This window comes from Saccopteryx bilineata, chromosome 11 (genome assembly GCF_036850765.1).
Source record: "Saccopteryx bilineata isolate mSacBil1 chromosome 11, mSacBil1_pri_phased_curated, whole genome shotgun sequence".
In the NCBI taxonomy this organism is placed as follows: domain Eukaryota; kingdom Metazoa; phylum Chordata; class Mammalia; order Chiroptera; family Emballonuridae; genus Saccopteryx; species Saccopteryx bilineata.
This window is the reverse complement of record NC_089500.1, coordinates 35,980,484-35,999,840: the sequence shown is the minus strand read 5'-3', so window position 1 is coordinate 35,999,840 and position 19,357 is coordinate 35,980,484. Positions and strand designations below refer to the sequence as shown.

The window sequence follows — 19,357 nt, the reverse complement described above, 5'->3', positions numbered from 1 at the left end:
GCCAGGGCCAGTTTGTTTTCTTTGTGACAGAGACAGAGAGAGAGTCAGAGAGAGAGAGAGAGAGAGAGAGAGAGAGCGCGTCAGAGAGAGGGATAGACAGGAAGGAAGAAAAGCATCAATTCTTTGCTGTGGCCCCTTAGTATCCTTAGTTGTTCATTGATTGCTTTCTCATATATGCCTTGACTGGGGGGCTACAGCAGAGCAAGTGACCCTTTGTTCAAGACAGTGAACTTGGGCTCAAGCCAGCAACCTTTGGCTTCAAGCCAGCAACTTTTGGACTCAAGCCAGCGACCATGAGGTCATGTCTATGATCCCATGCACAAACCAGTAATCTCGGGGTTTCAAACCTGGGCCCTCCATGTCTCAGTTCAATGCTCTATCTACTGTGTCACCACCTGGTCAGGCACAAAGACCAGTTTTAAGTAGGAAAGAAAATACTGTGAAGGGAAAAAAAGTACTTAAAAATAATTCTGTTGCATTACAAATAAGTTAAAAGTAAAACTCTGGGAACTGAGTTAGAGTAGGTTGTCCCTAAAAGGAAGTTATCCCAAGGAAAAAAGAAAAAAATGGGATAAAATTGAAAGATGGATTAGGAATATTAGTTTATTAGAAAACGAGTAACCACTCCTAGTCTTTTTATCCTAAGTCCCACCTGAGGTGGTTTGGTGGGAATTTTCAGGAGTGAAATATGTTGCTATTTTGCTACTGTGTATCAGGATAGCAAATATGCCAGATTTCTAGCACATTAATGGATTTTGTAACTCAATAAATTTTTATTGAACAAATGAACGATAAAATGCAGTGGGACCTAACTGGATAGTTGCAAGCAGCACAGGGCTAAATGAGCAGGGGAAGTTTCACAAACGTTCACTATTGGAAAGACTGAGATTGAAAATTAATTTGACATTTTCTTTTGCTCAAGAGGTATTTAATAGTCTTGGAGACCGGTATGTATGTATCATATTAGAGAACTGAGTTCATTAACAGGTCTCAGCCAGGCACTTGGCTATTGAATGCTGACACAGAAAAAAACCAACCAACCAACCAACCAACCAACTTTGCCGAGCTGTGTTAAGGATACTGGACTTTAACTTCTTGATTGGGGTTATTACTATACTTCTACAGCGAGTTGACCTTCAAGATGGATCACTGAGATCAAAGGTAATAAGTTATGATGTTTGCCTTTTAAAAAGTAAATGTTGTTCCGAATGTCATAGTTTGCAACTTGCAGCTGGCAGTGGCAGCATGGCCTCGTGGAGTCTGCCTTGGGTTCTGCTCTCGGCCACTTTCCTTGTGGTTTCTGGCTTGGTAAGAACACCACGTATGGGAAACAGTTAGGAAAATTGGGGGCAGTTGATATCAGTTGTTAAAGAAAATTGGTTTACTGTTTGTTTCTTATGAATTTTGAAGTGTTAATGAAATGAGTGTTTCTTTTTGGTGAGCAAAGGCAAGCAGGGTACAGAGAGTAGGAAGCCCAGAGACATTAACGTGAAGTTTCATTTTTCTTTTTGTTTTATAATTGTGTAACACGTTTTCTTATGATAAGATGAAAAATATGAGATTTGAAAGTCATTCCTTTTTCATTGCTGAATGACATCATATTGCTGTTATAGTAACTTGAGACATAAATGGAGGGAATGATGATTGTCACAGGCGCAGTAAATACTTATATAAAGTTTTGTAGCATGAAATTTCTGTTTCTTCATGAATTGAGACCAATCTTTTCAAGTGGCAGGTAGTTTGTACCACAAACCAACTCAAGGTTATAAACAAAGTTCCAAATTCTTAGGGGAAACTTTTAGTTGTGATTTTAAAATAACTTCTTATATTATGCTGATATTCATTGAGAATAAGAAAAACCATTTGATAACATTAAACCTGTAATTATGTAAAAATACTTGATGTCTTGTTTTAGTGGGAATGCTTTGGGATTCCTCTGTGAGTACGTATGGCTAAAGCATGTGACAATTATAGCACTCATTACTATAAAAAAGGATGGTATTCATTCAACTAGTTCATTCCCACGCCTCGCCAAATGTACCAAATGATTTTACAATTTATATACACAAACCATATTTACATAAAATTTTACCTTATATTTATGTGACGTTTGGTTATAGTTTAAAAAAGTGCTTTCACATGACATCATATAACCCTCACAATACTTACGCAAAGCAGGTGTTGACCATATTTTACAGACAGTCTAAGTATCAGAAAAATACACTGACTTGCTATTAGTCGGTGGAATCAGGATTATAACCCTGATTTACTTACTGTCTATGAGTCCCATGAACTTTTTTACTAGACAACACTTAGAAATTTCTCAGGTTTACTTAATTTCCCCACTGATGTGGTCTGGGTTTCATTTAGTTACTTTTATCTTTGTAAGTTTCTTTTTCTTTCCTTCCTTCCTTCTTTCTTTCCTTCTTTTCTTTCTTACTTACTTTCTTTCTTTCTTTCTTTCTTTCTTTCTTTCTTTCTTTCTTTCTTTCTCTCTCTCTCTCTCTCTCTCTCTCTCTTTCTTTCTTTCTTTCTTTCTTTCTTTCTTTCTTTCTTTCTTTTTCTTTCTACCACAATATTATCTATGCCCATTGATATAAACATTTAGCATTGTCTTTGAAGGCAGAGTCTTGAGTGAAGTATAAAAGTAAACCATGGTTAATGAAGTCTTCAATAAAATTCATTTTTAAAGGGTTGCTGTCAATTAAAATAATATTTTAATGTTAAGAATACATTTTTAGCCTGACCTGTGGTGGCGCAGTGGATAAAGCGTCGACCTGGAAATGCTGAGGTTGCCGGTTCGAAACCCTGGGCTTGCCTGGTCTAGGCACATATGGGAGTTGATGCTTCCAGCTCCTCCCCCTTTCTCTCTCTCTTTCTCTCCCTCTCTCTCCTCTCTCTCCCTCTCTCTCCCTCTTTCTCCCTCTCTCTCCCTCTCTCTCTCTCTCCTCTCTAAAAAAAAAAAAAAAAGAATACATTTTTAGGCTTTCAAGCACTGCTCCGTGAATTCCTTAGAAAATCACGGTAAAAGTGAATACTGATTTCAGGGCTTCGTCTTAGGTTCTACCTTCTCTCCAATCTATGAAAGTGGCTTCTAGCTTCTTACATGTTCAAATTCACATAACAAAGTTTTATTATTATTTTTAAATAAGAAAGGAAAAGACCTTTTGGTCAAAAAGTTATCTTTGACTCCAATTTAACTGTCTTAGACATATATCAAAAAGTAATTCATAATATTAATGGAAAAACTCCCACAAATGGCTAGATAAAAATTGAAACCAAGAATACCATTTACACCATGGACATCATAATAATATTTTCTTTTATGTGTTTGTTTCCCAGCCAACTCCAGAAAATTTTGGTGAGTGTATTCTGAGATTTGCTCTAACTTATATTAAAAGAAAGTTATATATATAATAGAACAACAGAACAGAAGAACTTAGGACACATTTAATGCTAAGTACATGCATAATTGCATTGAACTTTGATCAAACACTGGCTTCTCTTGATTTATTGAAGAACATTTTATTGTTCCAGTTTCCAGGGTTCTTCACATCCAGCAGAAAGACATATGGTGGTATAGGAAAGGCCAAGCCCAGTGACTGACACACAGACATCCATAAATGCTTGCTATTATTATTTTTGCTATTTTGTGTCAAATCAGAAGAACATTCTATTTAGTTGCATACCAGGAGATTTGGCCATATCATTCACCCCTTTGCAATTTAAAAGATAAATTCACATTTAAATTAGGAATTTTGTTTGAGAGTTCTAATGGGTAGATTGGACAGGTCTGGCCAAATTTAAACATTTGCTTTTTATTTAATCTGTCCATCTAGCTTAGTTTTTCAAATTCAGCTTACTAGCATATGAAGTAGTGAATATCTTATTTCTGAAGTAATTGACATTCAAGTGACATGAATAAGACAAGAGCATATATGGAAAAGCTCCATTTCCTCAAGCCTGGCTCATGAGAAGTTCTCAATCAATCAATCAATCAATCAATATGTATATGTATCACATCAGAACCCAGTAGTCACTTATCTGAGGCAAAAGAATCTTGCTCACTTCTAATTCAATAATTGATAAAGATTTTCTTCTTCCATAAACATAATGTTAAATGTTTTTCTTTGTTATTTTATTTAAAGATGTAGATGGTGGAATTGACCGGGATATATTTGATATCAATGAAGGTTTGTATATATTTTTTTACATCCTTTATTAAATGGGGAATTTGAACAAATTTGCTAACATGGATTTACATCTTTCCTCTTAGATTTAGGACTGGATCTTTTTGAGGGAGACATCAAACTTGATGGGGTGAGTTGAAGCAATGCAAAGAAGATTCTTCTATTAGTCACTGCAAGTTAAAATACAGAATACAATCATCTGTCGCCATATCGCGGTTCACTTTTTACAGTTTCACTGCATTATGGATTTTTAAATTGTATATATCTAATTTTGTATTGTGGATTTTTGCTATATTGCAGGATTTTGTGGTATATAGGTATTTTTATATATTTATTATTTTAATTATTTTTTGCAGTAAAATAAGCATTTTCTAGACTAAAAAATTAAAAACTATAAAAATATTAATGAAAACATATTAAAAGAATATTAAATCATCATCTTCATCATTCAAGTTGTAATATATTCACTAGTGAGTACCCACATGGAATTTTATATGTTGTTAAAATTACGTAGGTTTAAGAGTGTAGAAAGTGTTTAAGAGCATAGGAAGTATATATATATAAGAGTGTGAGAAAGGTTAATAACAGTGTGGGAAAGGTTTATAAGAGTGTGGGGAGGGTTTATAAAGCCTTAAATATATATATTATATATATAATAAAATAAATATAAGGTCTCTATTTTGCAAATTTTCACCTGTGGGGGGGGGGTCAGGGGTTCTGGAACCTAACTCCTAAGGTAGATGAGAGAGCACTGTATTTGAGAAGGATTGGACAGCACGGGCTTAGTTAAGTCCAACTCTCTCTAAGTGCACAGAATCATAGTGACACATTTACTTAATGAATACATTGTATTGTAAGGGACTCATATAATAGTGTCTTCACAATCTATTACTTAGATTTCTGTGTGGTTAAAGCCACCATCACTCACCATGTATACCTTGATCTTATTGATTGTTTTTATTTTCTCTGTCAACAAAATTAATGATAGGATTTTTCTCCTAGAAACTTCGTTCTAATATGTTAGAAGTAGAGGCGTGCGCACACACACACACACACAATGTGTTCACACATACAGGTGGTTTGTTTACACTGGCTGGGAGAGCCTAAAACTTTATCTATTTCTCAGTTAACTATTGAGTGCTTCAAAGGTTTTTGCTTAATTCATTTAATTACTCCTTTCACATTTATTTTTGACAGGTACAAGATAGAAATTCTATCATTGGAGAAAACTATAGATGGCCTCATACCATTCCATATGTTCTAGAAGATAGCTTGGGTTAGTATCTACCTTGGAGTATCCATAACTGATGTATATTCCTGAAAGAATATGATTACAGATTTCCAAGGGTAGGCAATTATAGTCTTTAAGGGTTATTTTGTTTACTGTTTTGTATAGCTATGTATATTTAGTTAAAAAAAATAAGTGAAGTAAACAATGAAAAGAACCCAAGTGATTTTGTCTGAAATATTTGCTGAGATTTGACCAATAAAGGAATTACTTTAACCAACATTCATGGAGTGCTTACTCTGTGCTGAATTATTCCATTCTAGAGACATAAATATTAGGGAGCTAGTCTTTATTTTAAAGCAGTGGTTTCCCCTATGTTCAGATTTTACATATGAGTAAAAACCAAAACAATCAAACAAATAAAACTCCAGGAATTGGTGGTTGCTTTACCAACATTTTATTTTGTCAAGTCAGGAGCTTAAACAACATGAATCCACAATCTTTTATCATCCTCTTTTCACAAAATAAACAGTGTTTTAATAGTAAAAAGTCAGAAGAATCTGATCTAAAACTAAGGAAAGCTTGTCTGTAGAAGAAATTTGTGACGGGCAACTCTAAACATGGTCCTCACTTTATTTATGGACTAGTGGAAATGGTATCATTGACTGGCATCAATTTAGAAACTGCTGTTTGGGAAACTTTTTCTTAAAGATCATACATTTTAGTGGAGATTCAAATAAACCAAGAGCTAATTATAATAGAGTGGAATAAACACAATAATTAATCATATGTTCAAAAGGCTATGGGAACAACCTAGATATAAAGGCATAAACATTAGGGGACATGTGACACTATACAGTAGGATTGCTATGAAGGTGTGCAAGTTGTACACCATACACAAGTACTGGGGAGGGGGAACAAGTGGGCCTGAAATTAAGTTTGCATTCTGTTTATCAAGAGATATTCATTTCTTTGCAATGATGTGCTAGTCATCCACCAAAATCTCCACCAAGACAATTGAAGCATTTTCCCAGATGACATGCCTCTTTCTCTTTTTTGTGTGTGACAGAGACAGAGACAGAGAGAGACAAAGAAAGGGACAGATAGGGACAGACAGACAGGAAGGGAGAGAGATGAGAAGCATCAATTCTTTGTTGCCGCACCTTAGTTGTTCGATTGCTTTCTCATACATGCCTTGACGGGGTGGGGGGGGGCTACAGCAGACCAAGTGACCCTTTGCTCAAGCCAGTGACCCTGAGCTCAAGCTGGTGAGCTGTGCTCAAGCCAGATGAGGCCGTGCTCAAGCCAGTGACCTTGAGGTTTTGAACCTGGTTCCTCTGCGTCCTAGTCCGACACTCTATCCTCTGCGCCACTGCCTGGTCAGGCAGACATACCTCTTCCTAGTGTGCAGAAGAAAGGCATCACATAGTCTCATGTGGCTTCTGATAGCAAGGGAAGGGTGACCTAGGCAGATGTGCAAAGGCATCGGGAAGAGAAAAAACCCTTAGTTGGAATTTAGATTGGAAGTAGGAAGATAATGAAGTTGAACAGGTAGGTAAGATCCAGATTGGGGAAGTCTTTCCCATATAAAACATCTGGTGTGTATACTGATGGTAATATGGAGCCACTAAAATTTTAATGTGGAAGAAGATTACCACTTAGGTTGTGATATAGAAGATGGATTATTAATGGGGCAATAAGATATTAGGAAGATCAGCTAGAAGAATATTGAAGACATTTAAGGAAAGACCAAAGAGTTTCTGAAGCAAGACTCTCTTAGTAAGAATAGACAAGAATGGATAAATCTAAGAGAGATTTAAGAGGCAATTGTTAGATTTGATGTTTGATGGCAAGAGATTGAGAAGGTAGGTCCAGGTAAAGGGATGCTAGTGACCTGGATTTACGCAACTTGATGGATCGTAGTGCCTGTAACAGGAAGAAGGAATCTGTCTTGAAGTGGGGAGGATAGAGAGTGTGGTGAGGATTAGTTTTTGGAATGCAGAATTTGAAATGTATCAGGCTCACTGTGGTAGCGATATATATATAGTGTTGGTGGATAGCCTGGTCATTCGAGATAGAGAAATATTAAGCTGTAGGAAAAGGCTGAGTCTGTGGATATGACTGAGCATCTTTCACAGCGCCTTCTGTATAACAGGCACTCTATGGAAACGTGGATATGACTGAGCATCTTTCACAGCGCCTTCTGTATAACAGGCACTCTATGGAAACGTGGATATGACTGAGCATCTTTCACAGCACCTTCTGTATAACAGGCACTCTATGGAAAATGGATTTGATTGAGTGACAAGACGATTGTATTGAGTGAGATGGTTGAGGATGAAACTCAGCCTGGGAGAGCAAACTTTTGGAGTTGGTATAAAGGATTTGATAGCAGTTATTAAAAAAGGAAGATTGCCCAGAAATATAGACTAAAAACCAAGAATAGGGTAGAAAAAGCCAAGGCAAGAGTAATTAACAAGGTTAGAAGTTTAAAAATCTCATGTAATATAAGAAGAGAAAGATGTGTATTGACTTTTGGAATTGGGGTGGGGGAAATCAGAAAGATTCAAAATATTTTTCTGGTTTAAATCTTCTGATTACAAACTTAAAATACTTTTGTGGTTTTTTTTTTCAAAGAAATAGATAATCATGAACTTTCTATTGACATTTCAGTCAATGACAGATTGCGTATACAATGATAATCTCATAAAATTATAATGGAGCTGACAAATTCCTATCACCTAGTGGTGGTGTCACTATTTAGTTGTGTCACAATGCATTACTCCTGTGTTTGTGGTCTGCTGTAAACACACCTACTGTGTTGCCAGTCATATGAAGGTATAGCACGTACAATTATGTACAGTACATAGTTCTTTTTTTTGTTTTGTTTTGTTTTGTTTTTACACAGAGAGAGAGAGTCAGACAGATAGGAACGGAGAGAGATGAGAAGCATCAATCATTAGTTTTTCGTTGCGACACCTTAGTTGTTCATTGATTGCTTTCTCATACGTGCCTTGACCGGAGGCTACAGCAGATGGAGTAACCCCTTGCTCAAGCCAGTGACCTTGGGTCCAGCTTAAGCTGGTGAGCTTTGATCAAACCAGATGAGCCCGCGCTCAAGCTGGCGACCTTGGGGTCTCGAACCTGGGTCCTCCGCACCCCAGTCCGACGCTCTATCCACTGTGCCGCCAACTGGTCAGGCAGTACATAGTTCTTGATAATAATAATAATAAATGACTATCTTACTGGCTTATGTATTTATTATACTATAGTTTTACTCATTAGTCTAAAGTGTACTCTTTCTACTTATAAACAAAGTTTCCTGTAAAACAGTATGCCATATTACCCTGGCAAAAGCCTCAAATATCTCATGTTTACTATGTCTCTTGATAACATCATTTTCTCTTGTACTTGATTTAATCTCCTGTTGCTTTGGGCAGTGACATGCTGTGCTGCTTGTACCTTAGGAACAATAGGTTATGCCACATAGTCTAGGTGTGTAGTAGGCTAGGTTTGTGTAAGTACACTCTGTAAAGCTTGCAAGACAAACTCACCTAATGACGCATTTCTCAGAATGTAATTTCATCATTAAGTGATGCATAAGTCTCTATCTCCATATATATATATACACATATACATATATACGAATGTGTGTGTATGTATGTATATATAATTTTAATACATTTATTCTTCTAGGTGAGTTCCATGAAAGATCAGTGAGCTTTTTTTTAATTTAATTTAATTTTTTACAGAGATAGAGAGAGAATCAGAGTGAGGGATAGACAGGGACAGACGGACAGGAACGGAGAGATGAGAAGCATCAATCATTAGTTTTTCATTGTGCATTGCGACACTTTAGTTGTTCATTGATTGCTTTCTCATATGTGCCTTGACCGCGGGCCTTCAGCAGACCGAGTAACCCCTTGCTTGAGCCAGCGACCTTGGGTTCAAGCTGGTTAGCTTTTGCTCAAACCAGATGAGCTGCGCTCAAGCTGGCAACCTCAGGATCTCGAACTTGGGTCCTCGGCATCCCAGTCTGACACTCTATCCACTGCGCCACCGCCTGGTCAGGCGAGATCAGTGAGCTTTAGCAATACTGTGTTGTGTAGGCTATTTTTGCCATGTATTTTAACCAAAGCTATCATAACCTTATGAACTCTATGTACTTGTTTTTCAATAACAGTACAAGAAACAAAGTGTATGCTTTGAGGACAGAATATATTTCTCACTTTGCAAATCTGAGGCTTAGCTTAGTCTCTGGCATATTATAGGCAGTTAACAAATATTAAAAAAATAAATTGATAAACATATACGAATGAAACATATTAGGTAAAAAAACTCAGCTCAAATCCTACCATCCAAACTGAACATTTTTGCATAGTTATAACCCTAGTTTTTAAACTTTTTATTGTGATTTTTCACCTAATATTATACTGTTTCATGTTATGTGATTTTTATAATATAAGTGAACTTTAAAGTTTTATAGGTCATTTTCTCAATTCTATGATTTTGATTATTTCTTAGTTAGGAAATACCTCGGTTTAATAGTGTATATTGAATTTATTCTTTTTGTTTTTTATTTATTTTATTTTTTGTCACAAGATAGTTTACTTGCAGAAAATAATATTCCTTACATTTAAAATAAAAAGATACTGCTTTACATTTCAGAAAATTTTTGATTACAATTTTAAAGTTCTATTTTATTTAAAAAAAAGTTTTAATTACAGTTCAATTACAATATTACATTAGTGTCAACTGTACAATATAGTGATTACATGTTTATATAACATGGAATTTAAACTGATTTTGAATGACTCCAACTAGAAAAATCACTAAGTAGATACTTATGAAGGGTTTTCAGCAGATATTACTCAAATTCTGTTGGGCCAACCTACTAAATTCTGCCAGTAGGGCTTTAATCTTTTAGCTTAAGCTTTAGGTGTTATTTGCTGTTAGATACAACTTCCCTGAAAGTGAAGCAGCCATTTATGGCTCCCAGTGGATAACTGGTAATTTCTTACTGGAGTGCCTGCATTGAGGGGGGAGGGGGAGGGAGGCTGGGAGTGGGGAGGGAGGGTGAAAGAATTGGGGGTGGAGATACCAGGTGAAGGTGCTAGGAACCTCCAGGGGCTGACAGAGGGGAAATAATCCTGAACAGCTGCTCACTCACTCCTCAGCAGCGTGAATAAGGTCTTTGGTAACTACAGGACTTACCTTGGTAGAGAGCTAGACCTTTTACAAAACTTTCATACCTGTTCCCTTATTTGATTCTCAGAACAATTCAGTACAGGATGGTAACTAACCTCATTAAGCTTTGATAAAAAACCTAGACCAGCATGCTCCTTCTCTATTCTGTTCTAAAATAATCATGTGTGGTCGGTATCATCACTCCTTATTTTAAGTAAATGTTAGATTTGAAATAGTGATCCAAATGTGATATTTATGGTACAGAAAATTTGGAAAAAATTTAAATATGGTATTTGACAACAGTAAGTTGCTTAACATATATTAAAGCCATATAATGTAGACATTAAAGTGGTAAAAATAATAATTAATAATGAAAAAATATGTTCATGATATATTTAGTGAAAAATAGTTTGTAAAATATTATATAAACTGACTTTGTTTTTAATAAAAATATATGTATGTTATATATATATTCATAAGCAGAAAGCATAAGGGTAGTTGATTATTTCTGGGTGATAAGGTTTTTAAATTTCTTTTTTTGTTTATATGCATTTTCTAATTTGTTTGTAATGAACATATATTATTTGTGTGGTAGTGTAAAAGGTTGAATTCTGAATGCTTCTTACAGATTCATGTTAGGGCCTTCCTTATCTATGTGAATCCTGTCTTGACCTTCACTTGGACTGAGGTGTTCTGAGTACAGTCATGAGCCACTTAACAACAGGGATACATACTGAAAAATGCATTGTTAGGCAATTTAGTTGTACAAACATCATAAAGTCCACTTACACAGACCTAGATGAGATAGACTACTACATACCCAGCCTATATGGTACAGTTTGTCGCTCCTAGGCTACAACCTGTTCAGCATGTTACTGTGTGAAACAACATGAGATAAAACCAAACACAAGAGAAAGTAATGCCATCAAGGGATGCGTGGTGAACACAAGGTATATGAAGCTGCTGCTGGTGGAACATGGAATACTGTTTTTTGTAAGTAGAAATATTAGGCACTCTAAAATAACAGTAGAAAGTACAGTATAGTGAATACATAAACCAGTAACATAGTTACTATCATTATGAAGAATAACGTACTGTACATAATTGTATGTGCTATACTCTTATAAGACTGGAAGTACAGCCTGACCAGGTGGTGGCGCAGTGGATAGAGTCAACCTGGGATGCTGAGGTCCCAGGTTTGAAACCCCGAGGTTGCTGGCTTGAGCGTGGGCTATCTGGCTTGAGTTCTGGCTCACCAGCTTAAGCATGGGTTTGCGGCTTGAGCATGGGATCATCAGTATGATCCCAACATTGTTGGCCACTGGCTTGAGCAAGGGATCACTGGTTCAGCTGGAGCCCCTCAGTCAAGGCACGTATGAGAAAGCAATCAATGAACAACTAAAGTGATGCAACTACAGTTGATGCTTCTCATCTCCACCCCCCCCCACCCTGCACCCTTCTGTTTCTCCCCGCTAAAAAAAAAAAAAAAAAAAAAAAAAGACTGGAAGTGCAGTATGTTTGTTTACACCGGCATCACCACAAACACATGAGCAATGTGTTGCGCTGTGACAATAGGATGGGATGGCCCTAGGCGATATTAATTTTTCAGTTCCATTATAATCTTATGGGACCACTGTCCCGTATGTGCATTTCATTGACTGAAATGTCGCTATGGGGTGCATTATTGTAATCATTTTTAAAAGTCTCTGCTGAAGTTATATAAAGGGGAGGACAAAGATGAATATTTGATACATGCTCCTTATACTCGGAACTTTACCTCTCTTTTCTATTCTGATCCTCACAATATCCCAGCAAAGTTGATTTTATTTCCCCACTTTAATGATAGCACCACCGCTCCGAAGGTGAATTAAATAGACAAAGGTCACATATCAAAACTAGTAATGAGAAAACAGGGGATAACTTAGGTGTGTCCAGCTCCAAGTCCAAAGCTTTTCTACTCGGTAAGACTGTAGCCCACCAGCCGCAGCCCCGCCCCCCGCCCCGCCCAGTCCAGCAGCTCTGGGCCCCGCTTGTGCGGGTCTCTCCGCACGCTGCTGGTGCAGCCTCTTCCCTCCAAGCTTCTTTTCCTGCACGTCTTTGTTCCTTTCCTACCTCTGCCTTCTTGGAGTTCCTTGTTTATCCAACCTGTTAGCATATTTCTTAATTCCAAAGCCATAGTCCTTCACTCTGTTTGGGACCCTGAACTCACTTGTGAAACTTACAAACATTCTCCCCCCAAAAAATGCACTTTGCAGGTATATATAGATCTATAGATATAGACATACTTTGCATACTATCTCAGCATATTCAGGGACCTTCCCATCTCAAATCCTCAGATTAAAATCTTTACTCCGAGGCTTTAAATACATACTGCAGCTTCTCAGGTGAAGCAGATAATGATGATAGTTCATTTTGGTTCCCTGTAATCTAATGTGTATGTTCTCTGAGATAATGCACCTCTAATGGCTCCAGAGAAAGAAATATGGGAGGAAATAAGGGATCTGAAGAATAATCAAATACGTGCATGTAATATAGCAGGTCCTCAAATAACATAGTTTCATTCAACGTCATTTTGTTATAATGTTGATGAGATACCATAGGGATTTAACTCATATTTATATTAATTAGTTAAATATTTTTTGTGTTTTTTTTCCTTCAGAACTGAATGCTAAGGGAGTTATCCTCAACGCATTTGAACGCTACCGCCTAAAAACATGCATTGACTTCAAGCCTTGGGCTGGAGAAACTAACTATATATCAGTGTTCAAAGGCAGTGGGTAAGTTGAATAGTCTGTCTTCTAAGAGTGCTAATAAGAACTGTTGTGGCTGGGCATTACATTACAGCAATTGCCCTGGCCCTGACCTTGAGGAAGAGTTGGAACTTCCTTCCCTGTTTGTTGGAGAGTAAAAGACAGCTGGATCTAGTCTCTCCAGACATAAAATAATATTTTCATATATGAAAGCAGACTACCAATTATTTTTAGATAAGAAGGGTGGGGTTACAGGCTATTCATTCCACACCCTTGTGAACTTCAGCTACTCCTTATGGTCCCCTTCATGTAAAACATGAATGTGTGGGCATGGATGTATTTGATTTTTTTTTAACCTAATGATTCTTACTACTTGAGTTAAGAAGGTGACCGTGTTATTGGCTTTGGAGCTCAGCGATTCTGAGTGATTACTATAGAACCTATAAAACCCTTCAGTCATCAGCATAATAAGGACTATTTAAAAGACTTGGAAATTTCCAGGAAAAATCAGGACGAGGCTGACTTGGGGATGACTTGATCCTGTGTTATGTTTGGTGTCAGGGCAAGTTCTCCAAAGCTCATCTGGTCTGGAAAATTTTTTATACCTCACCAGGGTTAATGAGAGAAATGAAGTCTGTTTAGATCCTTCCATTGTAAAGGATCCAGGTGGGTAACTTAGTGGTTTAGGCATTGGGAATCCTGCCCTGAGGCCTCAACCTGCATCATAATAACACTCTCTCCCCTTTCTCCTGCAAACTCTCCTACAAGCTGCTGGTCTTCAGTGGGAAATAGGCGTAAAGGGGAGCAAAAGCTCTCCATTGGGGAAAACTGTGACCGAATAGCCACGATTCAGCATGAGTTCCTCCATGCACTGGGATTCTGGCATGAGCAGTCACGTTCTGATCGGGATGACTATGTCAGGATAATTTGGGACAGAATTCAGTCAGGTAAATTTCTCTTGTTTTCTTACATTTTTAGTTAGTTAAAGACTAAATGTCTAAGCATTATATCGTCTGCTGTCACCTGTGCCAACTGTTAACAATAGGAAAACTTGGATGTTTTGATGTCTTACTTCATTTAACTGTAACTCAATGTGAGTTGAAGTGGGTGAAGTTTGTTGAGGCACAATATCCCAGAACTCTAGTCCATTTGAGCTGGATATGATCTTAGAATCATGTGTTTCCTAAAGCATGTTTTATGGCATGCTCTGCTACAGTACGCTCACGAGTGTTGTTTGAAAAGGACTCTGTGGTCACATAGTTTGGGAAATCCTAGGTTAAAAGAAATGAAACAGTTACTTACACTGCTGTACTACTGTTCAGACTCTTTGTTAGATGAACATAAATTGTAAATCTTCAAGAGAGGAGCATTTCCCAAAGTGGTTTAATTATGGTCTTTGTGGAGGGGGAGTATTTGAGTTTATTGTTCCATGGAAGCCATATTGGGAAACACTGCAGTATAGTTGGACAGCCTGAACTTTTTGTGACTTTGGGTTCCAACTCAGAAAGGTCTTCATAACCATGTCCGACCAGATCATATTTTTTTTCACAGTGACACTTAGTTTTCCTCCATAAGATACAATGGGGAGAATAGCATTGCTATCATGTGGGGTTATGAGGTCCTGACATCATTATCTTAACATCACAGCTCTTGTTTCTTGCTCCCGTCTCTCCTCCAGTGTCTTGACCTCAACTTGGGTAGGCAAAGCAACAGATGAGAAGATTTCTGGAGCAAGAGAAGTGTTAGCTTTATTCCATAGCCTCATTCTTTAGGATCCCTAAGGTCTTATTTTTGGCAGAAAGTTCTGCCAAGATTTGACAACACATGTGCTTTCGAGAGCAGATCTATCTCATTGTGCTTATAAAATTATTTGATTTCAAGTTGTAATTAGTTGCCCATTGGTATGATGTTAAGCAGCCTACTGTCCTTAAATGTATACATTTAAAATACAACTACACATATTCCAGTAACCATGAAACCTATGACTACATCAATCTTTTCTAATGACTCTACATTTTAATTCCCGGGTCCCATCCCACCACACCTCCCCAAATCCTCTTCCTTTCATCTCCATCTGCTGTGGATGCCTCTGCCTTCACATAATTACCTGTCAATGACCCCTTTTCTTTCTTTCTTTCTTTCTTTCTTTCTTTCTTTCTTTCTTTCTTTCTTTCTTTCTTTCTTTCTTTTTCTTTCTTTCTTCTATCTATCTTTCTTTCTTTTTTATTTTTTTTCCAAGATGGGGAGGGGGAGATAGTGAGACAGACTCCTGCATGCTGCATGTGCCCTAACTGGGATCTACCCAGCAACCCCTGTCTGGGGCCAATGCTTGAATCAACCAAGCTATCCTTAGCACCTGAGGCTGATGTGCTCAGACCAACTGAATCATCCTCAGTTCCTGAGGTGGATGCTCAAACGGATTGAGCCATTGGCTGCAGGAGGGGAAAAGGCAGAGAAGCAGGAGAGAAGCAGATGGTCACTTCTCTTTTGTGCTCTGACAGGGAATTGAACCTGGGATGTCCACATGCCAGGCCCATACTCTATCTATTGAGTCACTAGCCAGAGCCCAATGACCCTATTTCAACAACACCTTTTAGAATCTTCCTTTTCATCTGTAGTTTTTAGAATCTTGGGTCCAATGCTAATGTCTAACTTTGAGCTGTAATGAAAGTTAGATATGTTCAACATAACTGCTGGAATCACAATTTTAAGCTTGAATATTATATTCCAAGACAGTAATGTATGAAACACCCTTGAAATACTGTAGGTCAGTTGTAGCAAAAGTTGCACTATGTTTATTACAGTCTCTGTTTCTAAGTTAACAGCATTCAGAGTAAAATAAGTCAAATTTTTTGAACATCAAGTAATTAAAAAATTTTTTATTTATCATTCAGGCAAAGAGAGCAATTTTGACACCTATGATGACAAAGTCTCGGACTTTCTGAATGTGCCCTATGATTACACTTCAGTCATGCACTACAGTAAAACTGCATTCAGGAATGGAACAGAACCCACAATTATAACAAGAATCCCAGACTTCATGGATGTGATTGGCCAACGAATGGATTTCAGTGATTATGATCTCTTAAAGTTGAATCGACTCTATAACTGCTGTATGTGATAGGGTCTTTGAAATGACTTCTGTTTCTCTCTGCTACATAAGAAGAAAATTATGTTCTGTGCCATTTTGCAGAGCATTGCCAAGTTTTCTAAAATTATAAAAGCTTAATATTTTATTTTAATTTTACTTTTTAATTTTAAAGAGAGAAGAAAAAAGAGAAGTTGTTGGATTGTTGTTCTACTTATTTATGCATTCATTGATTTATTCTTCTTGTATGTACTCTGACCAAGATCGAACCTGCAGCCCTTAGCAGATCTGGACAATGCTCTAACCAATTGAGCTACTAGGTCAAGGCAAAAGTTGGTATAGTTTTAAAAAGCACCAAAACCCAAATCCCGAACTACAGTTTGGAAACAGATGTAAAAATAGATTAAGTCTTTAAAAAAAAACTTATCGATTTTAGAAAGAGAGGGAGAGAGAGAGAAATATCAATTTGTTATTCCACCCATTCATTCATTCATTCATTCATTCATTCATTCATTCATTCATTCAGTGGTTGACTCTTATATGTGCCCTGGCATCCCTGAAACCCTGGCATTTACGGATGACACCCTAACCACCCAGTCAGGGCCTGTAAACTGGGTCTTGGAGGAACATGCCCCACACAGGTTTTTGAAACTGTCACTCATTCAAGTATGGACCAACTTGATATTCAAAACTTTTTTCAGCCCAAATGAGGTGCATAGTTATAATATAAATGGCATCCAATAATCTGAATGGTGGCTTAATAGTCTAAATAACTAGAAGAGTGTAGAATCAGGTTTCTATAATTAGATAATTTAACAGAAAGAGTTGGGCAGGCAGTTTATTTAGATCTACAGAATTGATCCATGTCTTGGTTTTGCAAGAATCAAAAGGTCTTTAAGCCACTATCACCCGGAATCAGTGAGGTGTCCCCCATTAGTTAGTGTCATTCCTAGTACTTCTGTGATAAGCTCAGTTTTTATTACTCAGATTATCATGTTATATGACTGTCAGTAACTGTTTTTTTTTGTTTTCATTTTTGTAGCCTCTTCCTTGAGCTTTATGGACTCGTGCAATTTTGAACTGGAAAATGTGTGTGGTATGATTCAAAGTTCAGAAGACAACGCTGACTGGCAGCGGGTTTCACAGGTTCCCAGGGGGCCAGAGAGCGATCACTCCAACATGGGCCAGTGCAAAGGTGACAAAAGTGGGATGCTTCTAGATTTTACTTACACTCGGTGGTTCTAGCTTTTTCTTTTGCTATGAAAGACTGGGACTTTATCTCTGACTTCTATTAGAATTATTCTTTTTTTTTTTTTTTTTGTATTTTTCTGAAGCTGGAAACTGGGAGAGACAGTCAGACTCCCGCCTGCGCCTGACCGGGATCCACCCGGCACGCCCACCAGGGGCGACGCTCTGCCCACCGGGGGGCGATGCTCTGCCCATCCGGGGCGTCGCTCTGTCGCGACCAGAGCCACTCTAGCGCCTGGGGCAGAGGCCGAGGAGCCATCCGCAGGGCCCGGGCCATCTTTGGTCCAATGGAGCCTTGGCTGCGGGAGGAGAAGGGAGAGACAGAGAGGAAGGAGGGGGCGGGGGTGGAGAAGCAAATGGGCGCTTCTCCCGTGTGCCCTGGCCGGGAATCGAACCCCGGTCCCCTGCACGCCAGGCCGACGCTCTACCTCTGAGCCAACCGGCCAGAGCCAGAATTATTCTTAATGACCCATTAGTTTGTTACCAAGGCATTAGTTCTGTGCCTTGTAAGGACACTGTTACTTTCTTTGCCTTTATGCTCTGAGTTTGCTCTTCTTCTGAGTCAAAGCTGGGCTCTGTGAAGTCTCTACCTCATTGTCTGTACACCCACAGCAGGAGAAAGCTGTCTCTCTTGAAGGACTCTTCTCTCTGGGGTTGGGGAGTCGTTTTCTTGAAGCTTGCAGAATAGGAGAGACTTTCTAATGAACAGCACTAGCTTGTGGATTGGTCAACTTCAGCACTTCAACTGGTTGGGATCACATGCTGCTATTACAAAAATACTTACAATGAAGGTAGAAAGTACAATTTATTTATTTTTATTCAGATAAGTATCTTTTTCCATTGTAATTTGGGATTTTAAAAAATTTATTCCAGTGAATTTCAGAGAGAGATAAAGAAACATTGATTTGTTGTCCCACTTATTTCTACGTTCATTGGTTTATTCTTGTGTCTGCCTTGACTGGGGCTCCAACCCACAATGGTGTGTATTGGGACGATGCCCCAGCCGACTGAGCTAACTGGCCAGGATTATCATTTTGTTTTGAATTAAACAAGAATTTTTTTGTTTTTGGCGACAAGTACCAAATTTTCATTTATTCGCTCATTTATGACAGCAAATATGTTGTGTTAGACTTCAGAACCCAGAGCCAGTGCTTGCCAGCTCAGACGGCCTAGGCAGGGAGTGAGGTCTCTGCTAGTGAAGAGGTGCTTTCCTTCTCAGGGTGTGCTGGGGCGAGGAATACACAGGTGTGTTTTTGTTTGTTTGTTTGTTTTACAGCGACAGAGAGAGAAGAGAGAGAGTCAGAGAGAGGGATAGGTAGGGACAGACAGACAGGAACAAAGAGAGATGAGAAGTATCAATCATTAATTTTTCATTGTGACACCTTAGCTGTTTATTGATTGCTTTCTCATATGTGCCTTGACCCGGGGGCTACAGCAGACCGAGTGACCCCTTGCTTGAACCAGTGACCTTGGGTCCAAGCTGGTGAGCTTTTTGCTCAAACCAGATGAGCCTGTGCTCAAGCTGGCAACCTCGGGGCTTTGAGCCTGGGTCCTCCACATCCCAGTCCTGTGCTCTATCCACTGTGCCACCGCCTGGTCAGGCACACACAGATGTTTTTTAAGAGTACAGATTTAGAACAAGTAGTAAGTAAGCCCTAGCAATCTA

At 38.2% G+C, this 19,357-nt stretch overlaps 1 protein-coding gene across 2 annotated transcripts in view; it reads left to right on the top strand.

The window, feature by feature from the left end:
- Positions 1–1,180: 1,180 nt before the first annotated feature.
- Positions 1,181–19,357, top strand: part of MEP1B (meprin A subunit beta) — a 30,103-nt gene continuing 11,926 nt past the window's right edge. The window contains exons 1-9 of one of the 2 annotated variants that reach the window (XM_066247324.1): positions 1,181–1,308; positions 3,343–3,361; positions 4,149–4,193; positions 4,277–4,320; positions 5,388–5,466; positions 13,265–13,382; positions 14,124–14,302; positions 16,250–16,468; positions 17,486–17,638. In XM_066247324.1, the coding sequence (XP_066103421.1) occupies positions 1,246–1,308; positions 3,343–3,361; positions 4,149–4,193; positions 4,277–4,320; positions 5,388–5,466; positions 13,265–13,382; positions 14,124–14,302; positions 16,250–16,468; positions 17,486–17,638 (919 nt within the window). In that variant the 5' untranslated portion in view covers positions 1,181–1,245. The remainder of the gene's footprint in view (positions 1,309–3,342; positions 3,362–4,148; positions 4,194–4,276; positions 4,321–5,387; positions 5,467–13,264; positions 13,383–14,123; positions 14,303–16,249; positions 16,469–17,485; positions 17,639–19,357) is intronic. The other variant, XM_066247322.1, reaches the window with a different exon arrangement.